At 46.6% G+C, this 16,870-nt stretch overlaps 1 protein-coding gene across 9 annotated transcripts in view; it reads left to right on the forward strand.

The window, feature by feature from the left end:
* SNUPN (snurportin 1) overlaps nt 1-15,354 on the forward strand; it is a 41,709-nt gene extending 26,355 nt beyond the window's left edge. For 8 of the 9 annotated variants that reach the window (XM_047738279.1, XM_047738277.1, XM_047738278.1 and 5 more), the window contains 6 exons: nt 5,172-5,276; nt 6,451-6,547; nt 8,172-8,269; nt 10,957-11,031; nt 12,573-12,653; nt 14,770-15,354. In XM_047738279.1, the coding sequence (XP_047594235.1) occupies nt 5,172-5,276; nt 6,451-6,547; nt 8,172-8,269; nt 10,957-11,031; nt 12,573-12,653; nt 14,770-15,090 (777 nt within the window). In that variant the 3' untranslated portion in view covers nt 15,091-15,354. The remainder of the gene's footprint in view (nt 1-5,171; nt 5,277-6,450; nt 6,548-8,171; nt 8,270-10,956; nt 11,032-12,572; nt 12,654-14,769) is intronic. The other variant, XM_047738280.1, reaches the window with a different exon arrangement.
* The last annotated feature ends 1,516 nt before the right edge of the window (nt 15,355-16,870 follow it).

Below are 16,870 nucleotides of genomic sequence, written 5' to 3' on the forward strand. Positions count from 1 at the left end.
AGAGCATGCCAGGGCCTTCCAGGCAGCAAGAAGAGGCTGAGCAAGAGCCCCGAGGTGGGAGGAGTATACTGTGTGCAGAGAGCAGTGCAGGCCAGTGAAGATGGAGCAGCACAGCGCTGTGGGAAGGAATACAGCAGAAACATCTGCGGGAGTGTAGACTGTGTTTTAAATTATGGGGAACCTCTGAGAATTTTTGAGCCAGGGACAGAGTTGGGACTTTGTATGACACGCATGTCTGTGTAGAGGAGGGCCTAGAAGAGAGAGGCTGGAGTAGGTTGCTTAGCTTTGCTAAACCATCTGCTGCTGGTGCTGAGGGCAGTGAAGGTGTGAAGGAAATGAGGTCATGAGTGTGAGAAGTGTCGCCAGGATGAATGGATAGAGTTTAACAGTGGATCGGATAGAAGAGGCAGTGTGATACGTGGTTAAGTATTTAAGCTTTAAAGTCACGTCCCCCTGACCTCAAAGTTAGGCTCTTTGTTGACCTTGAGCAAGTCACTTAATGGCTCTAAGTCTTGGTTTCTTATCTGTAGAGTGGGGATAGTTACAGTACTATTTCACAGGATTGTTAGAAGGATTGGAACAAATAGTATACCCTAAATACCTAGCCCAGAGCCCGTAATAAATGCCCCATAAATGTTAGCTACCATTTTTTTCGACAGCCGTGTCGAGATAAATTAACATACCATACAATTCACACATTTACAGGGTACAATTCAGTGTATTTTGGTGTCATCACAGAACTGTGCAACCATTGCCACTCTCTAATTCCAGAACAATTTCATCACCCCAAAAGGACCCTCATACCATCAGCAGTCAACTCCCATTCATCCTTTCCCCCAGCCCTTAGCACTCAGTCATCTACTTTCTGTCTCTCTGGATTCACCTCTTCTGGACATTTCCTATAAATAGAATCATATGAGATGTGCTCTTTGTGTCTGGTTTCTTTCATTTAGCATAAGGTTTTTCAAGTTCATCTGTGTTGGAACGTGTGTGAGAACTTCATTTCTTTTTATTCCCAGATAATGTTCTGTTGTCCGGATCCCCCGCATTTGGCTGGTCTACCCATCAGTTGGTGGCATTTGAGTTGCTCCCACTTTCTGGCTGTTGTGAATAATAATGCTGCCGTGGATAGTCACGAACAAGTTTTTGCATGGATATGTTTTCATTTCTCTTGGGTATATACCTGGGAATGGAATTCCTAGGGCGTATGGTCATTCTATGTTTAACATTTTGAGGAGCTGCCAGACTGTTTTGCAGAGCAACTAGAGTGTTTTACATCCCCGCCAACAGTGGATCAGGGCTCCAGCATCTCCACATCTCTGCCAATGCTTCTTGTTGCCCATTCCTTTGAGTATAGCCATCCTGGAGGGTATGAAGTGGTGTCTCATGGTTTGTTTGTTTTTTCAAGATTTTATTTATTTATTTGACACAGAAAGACACAGCAAGAGAGGGGACACAAGCAGGGTGAGTGGGAGAGGGAGAAGCAGGGAGCCGGAAGCAGGGCTCGAGCCCAGGACCCTGGGATCATGACCTGAGCCAAAGGCAGATGCCCAACAGCTGAGCCACCCAGGTGCCCTGTGTGTCTCATGGTTTTGATTTCCATTTCCTTATGGACTAATGATATTGAGCATATTTTCATGTGTTTATTAACCATTCGTATATCTTCTTTGGAGAAATGTCTATGCCCTTTTTTGTTTTCTTAAGTGAGGGGGACAGGGGAAGAGAAAGAAAGAGAGAGGAGGGTCAGAGGGGGAGAGAGAGAGAATCTTAAACAGACTCCTTACTGGGCTCAGTCTAATGACCCTGAGATCATAACCTGAGCCAAAATCAAGAGTCAGACGCATGACCAAGTGAGCCACTCAAGGCGCCCCTCTATGCGCATCTTTTTCTTTTTTTTTTTAAGATTTTATTTATTTATTTATTTGACAGAGAGAGAGATCACAAGTAGGCAGAGAGGCAGGCAGAGAGAGAGGAAGGGAAGCAGGCCCCTTGCTGAGCAGACAGCCCAATGTGGGGCTCGATCCCAGGACCCTGAGATCATGACCCGAGCCAAAGGCAGAGGCTTTAACCCACTGAGCCACCCAGGCACCCCAACTACCTATGCCCATCTTTTAATTGGGTTGTCTTTTATTATTAAGTGTTAAGAGTTCTTTATATATTCTAGATACAAGTCTCTTATCAGGTAGATAATTTGCAATATTTTCTCCCATTCTGTGGGTTGTCTCTTTACTTTCTTGATGGTATCAGCAGCGACACTAAAGTTTTAAATTTTGATGTAGTCTTATTTATCTATCCCTTGTTTTGTCACCTGTGCTTTTGGTGTTGTATCACTACCATTCTTTAAGGACACATTGACTATGTTTAGTTTAAGATTCAGTAACAGAGGAATGCCTGGGTGGCTCAGTCAGTTAAGCGTCTGTCTTCGGCTCAGGTCATGATCCCATGGTCCTGGGATCAAGTCCCACATCTGGCTCCTTGCTCAGCCGGGAGCCTTCTTCTCCCTCTGCCTATGGTTCCCCCTGCTTGTGCGTGCTCTTGCACTCTCTCTCTCTCTCTCTGACAAATAAGTAAATAAAATCTTTTTTAAAAATGAGATTTGGTAACAAAGAATGGTATTACCATTAACAGGGCTACAGGGTACAGAAGGAGAAGGTGGGGAGTTTCAGGGATGGGAAGTACTTGGGCGACTGAAGGCCATGAATCCTGTTTTGGGGACTCTGAGTTAAGGTATAGAGAGAGCAAGCAGAGAAAGAAATACCATGTGGATGGCTGGAAATACAGGTCTGGAGGAAAGGAAAGCATTCAGGAGATGAAAAAGCGGGAGAATTGGGGTACCTGGCTGGCTCAGTCGGTGGAGCGTGCAACTCTTGACCTCGGGGTCGTGAGTTTGTGCCCCATGTTGGGTGTAGAGTACTTAAGAAAAGAAAGAGAGAGAGAGAGAGAAATAGAAGGAGAATTGGGGGTGTCCTCTCAGAAGTAGCAGGTGAGGATGCAGAAGTAGATACAACCAGCCCCAAGCAGATAACATCTAAGAGAAAAGAAAAGGGGAACCTAAAACAGCCTCCTGAAGATTCTCTGCGTGTTTTGGGGGAGTGTGTGGAGGAGTGTTTGGAGGGAAAAAAAAGAATAGCACTGGCTCACATGGCCAAGGGAACATGTGTCAAGGAGAATGAGGATGTGGTGACCGGCAGCGTCACATGAGGAGTGGAAGGGGGTGGGTAAGGGGGAGGGAAGGGAAGAGAGACACTTGGCAGCAAGCAGGTCACTGACGGCCTCTGGCAGGGCTTCGGGGTAGCAGGTCTGGACTAAGGATGTCAGGGTGCGGGGGAGGGCAGCATCTAGAAATATGAAGTTGTTTTAAGAAGGACAAAGTGGGATAGTTTAACAGAAACACAGAGTGACAAAAGGTTTTCATTTTTGTTTTGTTTTTGAAGATTAGGACGTGAGCAATTTGTGGGCCAAGGGGAAGGAGAGATGAAAGATTCCGTGGGGGCGATTCAGTGATGGCTGGTTTCTGTGGAGATGGGAGGAATTGTGAGCCATGAGTTAATCTTTGCAAAATTCATTTCAACACCCTCACCATCCCCCCTTTTTTTTTTAATTTAAATTTTGTTAGCACACAGTGCAATTTTGGTTTCTGGAGTAGAATTCAGTGATTCGTCACTTCCATGTAGCACCCAGTGCTCATCACAGGTGCCCTCCCTAATACCCATCACCCATCTAGCCCATCCCCCACCCACCTCCCTCCGTCATCCCTCAGTTTGTTCTCTGTCATTAAGAGTCAATTATGGATGGGGCACCTGGGCGGCTCAGTTGCTAAGTGTCTGCCTTCAGCTCAGGTCATGATCCCAGGGTCCTGGAATTAAACCCTGCATCTGGCTCCCTGCTCTGCGGGGTACCTGCTTCTCCCTCTTCTACTCCCCCTGCTTGTGTTCCCTCTTTGGCTGTCTCTCTCTCTGTCAAATAAATAAAATCTTAAAAAAAAAAAAGTCACTTCTGGCTTGTTTCCCTCTCTCCTTTTCTTCTTTTCCCCCTTCCCATATGTTCTCTCTTTTTTTTTAATTCTACATATGAGTGAGATCATATGGTATTTGTCTTTCTCTGACTTATTTCACTTAGCATTATACACTCTAGCTCCATCCATGTCATTGCAAATAGCAAGATTTCATTCTTCATCTCCCCCTTCCTTAAGGCAGATTTCCCAACATTCTTTGTACAGTATTTGGGGTCACCAGTTTCGGAAATGATGATCTAGATTAAGAGCATCTCAAGGTCAGGGACCTCATTCATCTCTGAGGTGTAGCCTCTGGAACAGAATAGTTATGAGAACGGCAGGTGGACAGACAAAGTAAGGGGAGGAAGAAGGTCCCATCACCCAGACATAGGAGGCAACGTAGAAAGAATGGGTATAGATGCAGGAAATGAAGATAAGGGGAGAAGTTGAAGCTCACAGTGAGTGGCCTCTATCCCATCAGCTCAGACAAGTCAACTAAGAGCAAGTGGGGCAGAGGTCTACAGTCAGCCTTGTGTGTATTTTCACTATACATATAGGGTGTGAATTCTTTGTCATTGCAAACATTGCAGCAGCACACCTCTGTTGATTTTCTTCTTTTAGTGTTTAATTTTTTTTAAATTTTTTAAAAGATTTTATTTATTTATTTGACAGACAGAGGTCACAAGTAGGCAGAGACGCAGGCAGAGAGAGAGGAAGGGAAGCAGGCTCCCTGCTGAGCAGAGAGCCCAATGCAGGGCTTGATCCCAGGACCCCAGGATCATGGCCAGAGCCAAAGGCAGAGGCATTAACCCACTGAGCCACCCAAGCGCCCCTAGTGTTTAATTTTTCTAAGTAACCTCTCTACCCAGCATGTCGCTCAAATTCACAACCCCGAGATCAAGAGTCACAGACTCTACTGACTGAGCCAGCCAGGTACCCCATCACTGATAATTTTTTTTTAAATTTTATTTATTTATTTGACAAACAGAGATCACATGTAGGGAGAGAGGCAGGCAGAGAGAGGGGGAAACAGGCTCCCCACTGAGCATAGAGCCCGATGCAGAGCTCAATCCCAGGACCCTGAGATCATGACCTAAGCTGAAGGCAGAGGCTTAACCCACTGAGCCACCCAGGTGCCCCCCCTGATGATTTTTAATGCCTTTTTTTGTGTTCCTAGTTGATGCTGTCTGAGTGGTTAATTGACGTCCCTTCGGATTTGGGGCAGGAATGGATTGTGGTCGTGTGCCCTGTTGGAAAAAGAGCCCTGATTGTGGCCTCCAGGGTGAGTCGCTGCCTCTTCCCTATCCCAGCATGCCTGGTCTATGGCGGGAGGGATTCTTTGCACTTTGTGTTCCTTTTTTTTTTTTTTTTTTTTTTGGTGAGCATCAAAGCAAGGTTTATTGAGCATAGCAAAGTGAGAACACAAAGCTCCCAAGGAGGAAGGCGGCCCGAGAGGGTTGCCACTGGGGTTTCTAAGTCCAAGGGTTTTAACCCACTGAGCCACCCAGGCGCCCCAGTCCAAGGGTTTTTATAGGCTTGTTAGCGGGCTGTTTTCATCTGATTAACCCTCCCTGCGCCGGTCATCCAAACATGGGAAAGGGTGGAGAGCTCCTTCCAGGGTGGTGTAAGATCCTTTCAAGAGTGGTTTCCTTGGGGCACCTGGGTGGCTCAGTGGGTTAAAGCCTCTGCCTTGGGCTCAGGTCATGATCCCAGGGTCCTGGGATCGAGCCCCCGCATCGAGCCCCCACATCGAGCCCCGCATCGAGCCCTGCATCGGGCTCTCTGCTCAGCAGGGAGCCTGCTTCCTCCTCTCTCTTTGCCTGTTTCTCTGCCTACTTGTGATCTCCGTCTGTCAAATAAATAAATAAAATCTTTAAAAAAAAAAAAAAAAAAGAAGGGTGGCGACCATTCAAAGCTACTTCCTGCTGGTCAGGGTGTTGGATGGGGCGGCTGTCAGGATTCCTCTTGTCCGGATCTATCAAGAGGTCCTCTGTAAATGTCTGGTTTGACCTCCATGTGAGCCTCCATCTGAACCACTTTTCAGAGTTTGATGACCTTTATCTGTTAGTTGTCCTTAACAATGGTGCAGATCCCAGACGAGCCCCCATAAATGTTTTAGGACTTTTTTCTCCGTCAGTGCCTGTGGTTCTTGGTCACACCTCTTTGAAGAATGAAGAGGTAGACCAGACAGAGTAGTGGGCAGCAAAGCAAGGTTTAATGAGCAACAGCAAAGTGAGGGTACAAAGCTCCCGAGGAGGGAGGGGGCCCGAGAAGTTCACCTGTGCTTCGAGTTCCCTATCTCTTGCAGCCACTGGGTCTGGCATGGGTTTTGAAACACTTTCCTGCAGGAGGGCTAAGTTGAGAGCCGTCTTTGGGCCAATGACACCCCTGCAGACTGTGGAAGCAGAGGGTGAGGAGACCTTGACGCCTAATGGGAATGGTAACTTTCCACACAGGGTTCTACCAGCGCCTACACCAAGAGTGGTTACTGTGTCAACAGGTTTTCTTCCCTTCTGCCAGGGGGCAACAGGCGAAACTCAACAACAACAAAAGGTACCTACATAAAATTATCTATTTATTCAGTTTGTTTGTATGTTTAGAAATATATATTTTAAAGTAATCTCTACACTCAACAGGGGTTCAAACTCCTGACCCCAAGTTCAAGAGTCACAAGTTCTACCAACTGAGCCAGCCAGGTGTCCTATTTATTAAGTTTTGTAATTAGTAAAAGACAGTGGAAGGTCCTTGGTTACTTGCTTTAAAGACTCACTTTGAAAGTATACCTTTGAAACTGTAGCTCTAGATTTGGGCCATCTCCTTCAAGTTCAAGGAAGTCGTATCCACTGAATTCAGGCCGTCTTCAAGGTCAGGCCTCCTCAGTTATAGAACAGATGCAGTCCTGTGAGGACTGCTGGGCAACAAACCCCTGAATTAAAGTTGACACACCTTCCCCGTGGACACCCATTACAAGGTGACACATGCAGTTTTGCGTGGGGGAGGTCCCTTGGAATGCCGAGTGTAAAGTACAGTGAGCTGTTTCTGGGGCTTCCTGCCAAATTCCCTTTCCTCCTTTATCATTGTTCTAACCGTAGCCTCTCCAACCCAGGCTCCGCTGAGGAGACTAAGTTCATGGCGGTTAAATCACTTGCGGGCGGCCATTCATCGAAGTGGCAGAGCTGGACCTGAAACGCTGTTCTCTTCCCTGCCGGCTCAGGCTCCCTGGGTGGTTCTTCATGTGCTTGTTACCAAGCCTAGCCTTTCCTGTTAGCTTCTAGAGAGCCTCACACGTGCCTTTTGGCTCACCCATCCTCGTGTCTTTCCCCTACTCCTTACACCCACTCCTAGCTCTGGTCAGCTTGCTTGCCTGCTTGTTCCCCACATCTGGCCAGTTCATTTCACCTGGAGGCCTTTCCTCATGTCAGGTCAGTGTTCTGGCCTGAAATGCCCTCCTACCTCCCTTCTGCCCTGTTGTTTTAATCCTCTGATCCCGGAAAACTACATCTCTTCCATGTTATCTCTTCTGTGAAGAATTTCCTGCTTCTCTAGTCTCCCTCTTCTGGAATTCCTGTTGCTCTTAGTTTGTGTGGTACAGTTCCACTCTTGGTTCTTTTCATCTTATCTCTTTACCTAGATTGTAAGTTCCTTAAAGGCAGCGACTACTTAGAGTTAATATTCCCCACAGAACACACCACCTATGATAGGAACTCAAAAGTGCATGTAAATTAAATGGAAGATTGCTTGCTTTTGGATTGGAGCTTTCCTAAGATGAGTAAATGTCCCAGTTTATCTAAAAGTTTAGAATTCCCACCTGGTTTAAGGGTCGCCTTGATCTCTTTCATTCTGTCCTGCTCACATCACCCTTCAGCGGCACCAGGAGCAAGAAAGGGCCATGGAGAACTTTCTCCCTGGGGTGCATGGGTGGCTCAGTCATTGAGCATCTGCCTTTGGCTTAGGTCATGATCCTGGAGTTCCGGGATCGGGACCCGCATCGGGCTCCCTGCTCCTCGGGATGCCTGCGTCTCCCTCTCCCACTCGCCCTGCTTGGGTTCCCTCTCTCTCTGTGTCTCTGTCAAATAAATAAATAAAATCTTTAAAAAAAAAAAAAGAAGAACTTTCTCCCTAATGAAGTCTGATTGGAATGGGCACCCAGTACTAACTTTCTGCTCTGTGTCCCCAGACTACACCATTCTGGACTGCATTTACAGTGAGGTGAACCAGACCTACTACGTTCTGGATGTGATGTGCTGGCGGGGACACCCTTTTTATGATTGCCAGGTAAGAACGGGTCCTCTCCTCGCGTCTTCCCCTCTTTTCTCCTCTCCTCCCAGGAAAGTGGCTCCGCGTGTGGGTTTGGTACGTGACCAGCTTCTGTGTGTGCACAGGATGTGGTATATCAAGAATATTATCTAATGTTCCTTGTATCTTTGTGTTTAAATTAGCTTCGTTTAAAAAAAAAAAAAAGAAGTAGGAGGAACTAAGGGAAGTACAGCAATCTTGAGGGGAGGAAAGAGTGAAAAGGAGCAGAGGGGTAGGCTGGGACTTTATAGAAGTTGCAGCCGCCCCCTCCCCTCTCTCCCGAGTAGAGGAGGATTGTTGGCAGGGAAGACTGTGGGCAACAGGGATGCCACCTTGTGCAGGCTGCGCAAGGAAGAGAAGGTGGAATTAAGTCACCATCGGAGAGTCTCCAGCCAGCTCCGCTGTCTCACCAACCACATCCTGACATTGAAAACAGCAGGGCCTCCTTCGTATGATACAACAGCTCGAATCTCTGAGGGGCCAGTTCTGGAAGGAGATTTTCCAAGTGAGGAGAACCCCCCCCCAATATTGTCCCCTCAAGTTTCACCTTCCCCCAAGGTTTTTCTGAGATTGGCGATTCCTATGAGTGACAGTCGCGTCCCTGGAGTGAGGCTGGGTCAACCCCTTACACTCCATTTCTGTTCCCAACACTCCCACATCATTGTCTCAGTTTTCTAGTGGTGATTTTTTTGTCCTCCCTGTCAATTAGTTTATCACAGTCCTTCTCACTGTGGTTAGAAGTGCAAATTGGCAGACCTTATGAATCTGAGACTCTGGGGTCAGCTCACATTTTAACAAGCTTCAGGACCATCTTCATGCAGGCTCAAGTGTGAATCACAGGTTGTCACCATAGGCTGCTGCTTTCTATAGCCATGAGCCAGAGCATGGTTTCCCAAAGTACAAGGCTAGGTGGTGGTGCCACAGAATTCGAAAACACGCCTTGTCCTAACAATAATAGCTAAGACTTGCATTGCCAAGCACGTTTGAGCACTATCTCACTGAAGCCCTTATAACAACACTCTAAGGTGAGTGCTGCTGTCGTTCCTCACATATAGGCATGGGAAGCTGAGAGCCACAGATGGTAAGTACCTTGCTCTAGTGCAGAGACACACCTAAAACTCAGACCTCATAAATTCAGCGTCAAACATATTTTCCTTTAATTCTGCTGAAGGATATTTAGTAACATGTATTCACAACCTGTGAATTTGGTTACTAGAGTTACCTTTATTTTGGGGCGCCTGGGTGGCTCAGCTGGTTAAGGGTCTGCCTTAGGCTCAGGTCATGATCCTGGGGTACTGGGATCGAGCCTCATGTTGGGCTTCCTGCTCAGCAAGGAACCCGCTTCTCCCTCTGCCCTGCCCCCTCCTTCTGTGCACACCACATGTACACACTCTCTCTCTCAAATAAAATCCTTAAAAATAGATAAAATTACCTGTATTTCTATAATATATAGAATAGACTTCTTAAATTTTTTTTTAAAGTTTTTATTTATTTAACAGAGAGAGACACAGCAAGAGAGGGAACACAAGCAGGGGGAGTGGGAGTGGGAGAAGCAGTCTTCCCGCCAAACAGGGAACCTGATGCAGGGCTCGATTCCAGGATGCTGGGATCATGACCTGAGCTGAAGGCAGACGTTTAATGACTGAGCCACCCAGGCACCTCAGACTTTTTTTAATTTTTAAAAGCGAAATAATGTACAAGAAACAAAAGGCACTTAATAGCTACAGAAGGATACATATCAGGAATTCAGAAAATAAAGTAGTTTATAAGAAGTTACAACTACATAGTAGTTTCTAATCCTCAGAATTAAAATAAAACAGATATTAACATAATGTGCTTTGGAGTTAGAGTACAGGGTCACCTTATATTTTCTGTGGGGAAATGATATAATCTCTGTAGGCCTCAGAGTCCTCAACTGTAGAATGGAGATAATCATAATCCAACTCTCAGAGTGTGGTTGAGGGTTAATAATGATGTGCATGAAGTCCTTAGCATGGAGCCTGACACCCAGTAGGCCTTCAGTGATATATGTTGGCTCGACTACTTTTAAAAAACCTTACTGGCAGGGCACATGGGTGGCTCAGTGGGTTAAAGCCTCTGCCTTTGGCTCAGGTCATGATCCCAGGGTCCTGGGATCAAGCCCCGAATCGTGCTCTCTGCTCATCAGGGAGCCTGCTTCCTCCTCTCTCTCTGCCTACCTCTCCGCCTACTTGTGATCTCTGTCTGTCAAATAAATAAAATAAAAATCCTTAAAAAAAAAAAACTTACTGGGTTTTAAGAAAAAAAATCTTCAAAGATTTTTTTTTTAATTTTATTTACTTATTTGACACAGAGAGAAATCACAAGTATGCAGAGGCAGGCAGAGAGAAGGGGAAGCAGGCTCCCTGCTGAGCAGAGAGCCCGATGCGGGACTCGATCCCAGGACACTGAGATCGTGGCCTGAGCTGAAGGCAGAGGCCCAACCCACTGAGCCACCCAGGCGCCCCTTCAAAGGTTTTATAAACATATTCCTGACCTTATGGCAGTATTTGAAGGAACAAAGAGGGTAATGATAGAGGGGCTTAGGTCTCTAAAAATTAGGTGGCTATTTAGAATGGGGAGTTTTGTTCATGTTATAGTTTGAAATGAGCAGCATTTCATCTTTCTGTTTCCCTTCTCTGTGGCAGACTGATTTCCGATTCTACTGGATGCATTCAAAGCTACCAGAAGAAGGACTGGGAGAGAAAACCAAGCTCAATCCTGTAAGGCCTGGTGTTAGGACTGTAGGATTCTTTAGGGGGATTGGTTTGGATTGTTCTCTTATCTAAATATAATCATTATGAATGAAATTATCTTATTGTTGAGGTAGCATGGCACAATGGGAGGGATGTGGGCTTACCAGCCTTCCACATCTGAACCAGTTTTGGCTTTAACAATTACTAGCTAAAGTTGATAATCTCATTTGGCCTTAGTTTCTCCATCTGTGTAATAGGGTTAATAACACCCTGCTTTACAGGGTTGTTCTAAGAACCAAGGGATATGAAGTGTGCATGTTCTCCTAACATGATGCTTATGGTAGTCACTCAATAAATAGGGGTTGATATAAAATGCTAGTAACTGCTTTTATTAATAATGCTCTTTAGAGCTCTAGTACAGTGGTTCTCAAACTGTAGCATGTGTCACCACTATCTGGAGGCCGGGTAAACATAGATGCCTAGGCCTCCCCTCCAGAGTTTCTGATTCAGTAGGTCAGGGTGAGCCTGAGGATTTGCATTTCTAACACTGGGGAGTGCTGCTGGTGCTGCTAGTCCACGGACCACACTTTGAGAACTTCTGTTCTTGTATCTGAGCTGAGAGTGACCTCATCTAGTCAGCTGCCTCATTTGACAGATGAGGATGTAAGCTCAGAGAGGGGACTGCCTTCCCCAAGGTCCCACAGCCCAGGATGCTAGCCCCTGTATCTTTGCTACCCACTCAGCAATTAAATATGCGACAGCTACGTTCAGGGCATTTTATTAGCAAAGCCCTTTAGATTGGCATTTGCTTGGATTGTTTACAACACTTTTAAAGGCATTTGGATAACCAATTACAGGACAGCTCAGCATCAGTGATGTTACCAGGAAGGTCCTGGAAGAACATGTATTGAGGAAGGGGAACATGGGAGCAGCTGTGTCTGAAATGTTCTAAGAACTCTGCATGTATTATCCCACTGAGCCTGTGCAACGATCCTATGAGGGAGATACTTTCATTATCCTATTTTATAGATGGGAAGGCAGAGACATATACAGATGAAATGATGCAAAGTTGGGAGTAAAACCCAGCCAATCTGACTTTAGAGTTTTAGTCCTAATCACTTTGTTACACTGTTTGTTCAGGCTAAAAATCCATGCTGATATGAAAGGAGCTGCACTAGCCCTTCTTAGCACTGTCATATGGCTTCGAGAATAACATACGGTCCCTAAATCTAGCACAGGACAGTGGTTCTCCATCCTGGTTGTGTGTCAGAATCAACTGGATAGCTTTAAAGAAAAAAAAGAAAGAAAGAAAGAAAAAATGCCTGGGACTCATCCCAGGCCAATTCAGTCAGAATCTTGGGGTGGGGCCTGGACTTGAGTGATTTTTAAGAGTTCCCTTGGTGATTCTTGTGGCTGAAGCAAGGTTGAGAATTAACAACCCAGTAATTCAGAGGGTGGGGGTGGATAGGGAAGGATGAGACTGAACTTTTCTTCTTTAATACAGTTTCACTTGCTGGAACCAATATTATTTGTAACATATACTAATTCTTTGCTCTAATTTATTTTAGTTTAAATTTGTCGGACTAAACAATTTCCCTTGTACTCCGGAGAGCCTGTGTAAGGTGCTGTCTATGGATTTCCCTTTTGAGGTAACCACCGTTGTCCTTACTGCTCTGATGTGACTGCAGGACGCAGGGAATCTTGGTCACATAGACTCTTCGGATATCCTCTGACTTTGCTGTGTCAGAGCATCAGAGAAGGGCTGGAAGCTGATTCCTGGGGAAGATGTGCCACTGCCCTTCAGAGCCTCAGCTCTGCCCGACTAGATAAGTCAGAATGCCAGGGCTGGAAGGGCCCTGGGAGGACAGCTCATCTACACCCTTCATTGTACAGATGGAAAGGTGGGGGCACAGGGAGGGGCAAGGCTTCCATTCCTAGGTCCTTCTTGGTCCTGTTCTCCTAGGTCCTGTTTTCTGCTATGAGCCTGAGAGCCAGGTCGCTTGTTTGACTGCCATAGCTGTGGGTAAAGTTGGGGGCTTCTGTGACTGACAGACCAAGGGGGCATGAACTCTTACCGTCCCTCCCAAGACAGATGGTCGGTCCCTGGGGGTGGTGGTGCTTACTGAGCAGTGGCTGAGAGCAGCAGGGTGACCAGCCTGTCCAGTTTGTCCAGAACTTCCCCAGTTTAGCACTGGTCTCACATCCCTAGAATCTCCTCAGTCCTGAGCAGTCTTTTATCATCCTTAGAACCTGCAGTTACCGTCTCCAGGCTCAGCACAAAAACTTTCCTTTGCCCCTCACACCCTTTAAAATTCTGCCTAGTCACCCACAAGAAATTGCTTGAACCCAATATTGTTTTGCTTTTTCAGTGGGTTAATCCTATGCCTTAGGCTCAGGTCATGGTCTCAGGATCCTGGGATCGAGCCCCATATCGGGCTCTCTGCTCAGCAGGGAGCGTGCTTCCTCCTCTCTCTCTGCCTGCCTCTCTGCCTACTTCTGATCTCTCTCTCTGTCAAACAAATAAATAAAATCTTAAAAAAAGAAAAAAAAGGATCACAGCTTCCCAAATGAGGAAATGGCAAAGGCCAAGTTGCCTTCAATTCTGGGAGTCAATTAAGAAGGTGGTAAGAACACCATCTTTATTTATAATCCGTATGCCCCAGTGACAATAAATGCTTTTTAGAGATGAGTCACTGAATCGTGGAAAAGAAAATGTGGGACTGTAGGAGGTCTTCCCGTTGAGAAAAACTGAGTTTCCCAGAACATAGCTCGCAGACAATTTAGGGGGAGGTGTGGCAACCAACAACGGCATGGGGAACAGAGCTTCCTGACAGCCTGTTTCGCCTGTGCTCAGCAGTCCAGCGTCTTGGAGGGGCCTGTCCAGTTCCCCTGCTTTGTTCCCTGTGTGGAATACATTCCCCATTACAGAGACGCCTGAGTGGTGAAAAATGCATGGGATCTGGGGACAGGAGACCCGGGCTCAAGTTGAATTTCAGCTTCATACTGTGTTTTTATTTTTATTTATTTTTACTTATTTTTTAAATTTAAAAAAAAATTTTTTTAAGGATTTTTATTTGTATACTTGAGAAAGAAAGTGAGCAAGAGAGAGAAAGAGAGCACAAGCCAGGGAAGGGGCAGAGGGAGAAGGAGAAGCAGACTACCCACCAAGTAGGGAGCCCAATATAAGTAAGGCTCCATCCCAGGACCCTGGGACTGTGACCTGAGCCGAAGGTGCCCCTGTTTTATTTTCTTTTTAAGATTTATTTATTTTAGAGAGATTGAGAGCCCAAGTGGGAAGGGAGGGAAAGGAAGAGAGAATCTCAAGCTGACACCGTACTGAGCGTGGAGCCCCATGCGGGGCTCAATCTCACAACTCTGAGATTACCACCTGAGCTGAAACCAAGAGTCAGGCACTCAACCGACTCTGCCACCCGAGCCGCCCCATACTGTGTTTTTAGGGAGGACCCCAGAACTAGCCCTAGCCTCTTTTCTTAAACACCCTCAATGGTGGGCAGGAGGATAAAGTAGCAAGCAGCCTGTAAACAAGAAGGTGCTATGTATGTTTTTATTTTCTAAAATTTAATTTTCTAGGCCATTTCTTCATCTAGAGAAATTGTGCACAGGTGAGAAACAAGGATTCTTCTCCCTCTGGCAGTGATCCAGAAAAGGGAGTTGGCCCGCTAGAGCTGCCCCTGTGTGCCTAGGCTCTCCTGGAAACAGGGGGGCCCAGAAGTCATTTTGGTCACTCGCTTCCCCTTTTTGTAGGTAGATGGACTCCTCTTCTACCACAAGCAGACCCACTATAGCCCTGGAAGCACTCCTCTGGTGGGCTGGCTGCGCCCCTACATGGTGTCAGATGTTCTTGGCATAGCCATGCCAGCCGGCCCGCTGACCACCAAGCCGGAATACGCCGGGCTCCAGCTCCAGCAGATTATTGAGCATAAGAGAAGCCAGGAAGGCATGAAGGAGAATGTTGCACACAAGGCATCCGAGAACGGGTGCTATGAGTTGGAACACCTGTCCACCCCCAAGCCGAAGAGTCCTTCCCGTAGCCTGGACCCCGCAGAGAGCCTCATGGAGAACTAAACAGCGTGGCTCCTTGTGGAATCACAGGATGGTGCTTCGTCCCAAAAAGAAGGCTGGGGAGGAAGATAGTGACAACATCAGGTTATTTCATTTTAGAATGGACTTTCCAAAGCCACTCCAGCTGGATATAGCTTATCTCCTATCAGAAATGCTGGCTCAGACCACTGAATGAGGTTCCCAGATTGGGTGGTCTTTGGATTTGAGCAGTAATTCCTGTAAAAAGTATATCCCAGATATTCACAGTGTAAATATAGGTAATTCTTATGAAAGAAGTTGTTTGTGGTTCTTAAACTTTAGCTGGTCATGACCCTCCCCAACCTTGACCCTCCCTCCCCTCCCCCGCCCCACCCCAGGTACCTAAACCATGACTGTTCAAGTCTTGGCCCATTTCACTGTTTTTAGCACTTAAGCATTCTGCTGAGTTTCCAGTTGCTGCTGTTACTAACGTCATTTTCTAAAAGGTCTTACCAGGAACTGCAGTTCTTGGTATTTGAATATGTTCCCTCTTCTGAGAAGTGTGATTTTCTTTGGTTTAGACAATGCCAGAGATAAAATGCAAATGGAGTTCATTCACAACTTCAACAAACATTGCTGCCTTCCAGAAGATAAGCCTTGTGCTGGGCCAGCAGCGATGTAGATAAAGGGGGTTGTGGAGATAGATAGGACTCAGACTCTGCCCTTGAGGATTAACAGTCCAGTGGAGGGAAAAAACCCACCAGCAGGGAGGTGAGAAGATCGCTTTAGGGCTGAAAGATGCAGAGAGCCTGGGGCAGGATAGCAGAGGGCAGTAGCTCCAACCATAGAGAAGATTGGAGTTAGACTGAGGCTCAGGGCTGGATTGAAAGTGCTCCAGGGACAAGGAGAACAGGAGAGCAGGAGTTTCTCACAGAGGCTGGAGGGTATGCAGCTGCTCCCTCTGGAGCAGGCCAGACTCGCTCTGGGACCCGAAACAGGTTCAGCATGGCTCAGGCTTAAATGAAGCCTGGGGAGCTGCCCAGGAGGAGGCTGGAGAGAGAGAGGTAGGCCTGGGTATCAGGTTTTGGATTTTATGCCATGGAAGAACTTTGAGCAGGCCAGATCCATTCAGATTTGTAAACTAGGGTTCTTTGGCAGCAGTGGCAGTGGAAGATAGAGTCTAAAACCAACCAATTCGTTTCTGTTCTGTCTTCAGGAAATGTGTCCCATTTCCTGTGACCTCAATCTGCAGCTCACACTGCTTTCCACCTTTCTAGGATTTCTTTTATTGGACAAAAAGAGTTCACTATTTCACTCCAGCAATACTAGCTGGTGTCCTGTGGACGAAATATTGGAGGCATGCAGGTCAGATCTTTGACTGGCAGTTGGTTCCTTTGTGTTAATTCTGGGAACAGATCTGGGCAGAAGTTGTGGTTAAGTGGAGCCCGATGACACAAATGCAGCACACCAGTGGAACTAGCCTCAACGCTGGGCTCTTACAAAGCTGCTTGAGCTGATTCTATAAAAATCAGAGAAGGAAGGGGCGCCTGGGTGGCTCAGTGGGTTAAAGCCGCTGCCTTCGGCTCAGGTCATGATCCCAGGGTCCTGGGATCGAGCCCCACATCGGGCTCTCTGCTCGGCAGGGAGCCTGCTTCCCTTCCTCTCTCTCTGCCTGCCTCTCTGCCTACTTGTGATCTCTGTCTGTCAAATAAATAAATAAAATCTTTAAAAAAAAAAAAATCAGAGAAGGAAGACAACCCTTCCCACCCCCATAATGATCCTGCTGGCTGCAGACTGAGGCTTGCCTACACCAATACGCTCTTTT

This window comes from Lutra lutra, chromosome 7, assembly GCF_902655055.1.
Source record: "Lutra lutra chromosome 7, mLutLut1.2, whole genome shotgun sequence".
In the NCBI taxonomy this organism is placed as follows: Eukaryota; Metazoa; Chordata; class Mammalia; order Carnivora; family Mustelidae; genus Lutra; species Lutra lutra.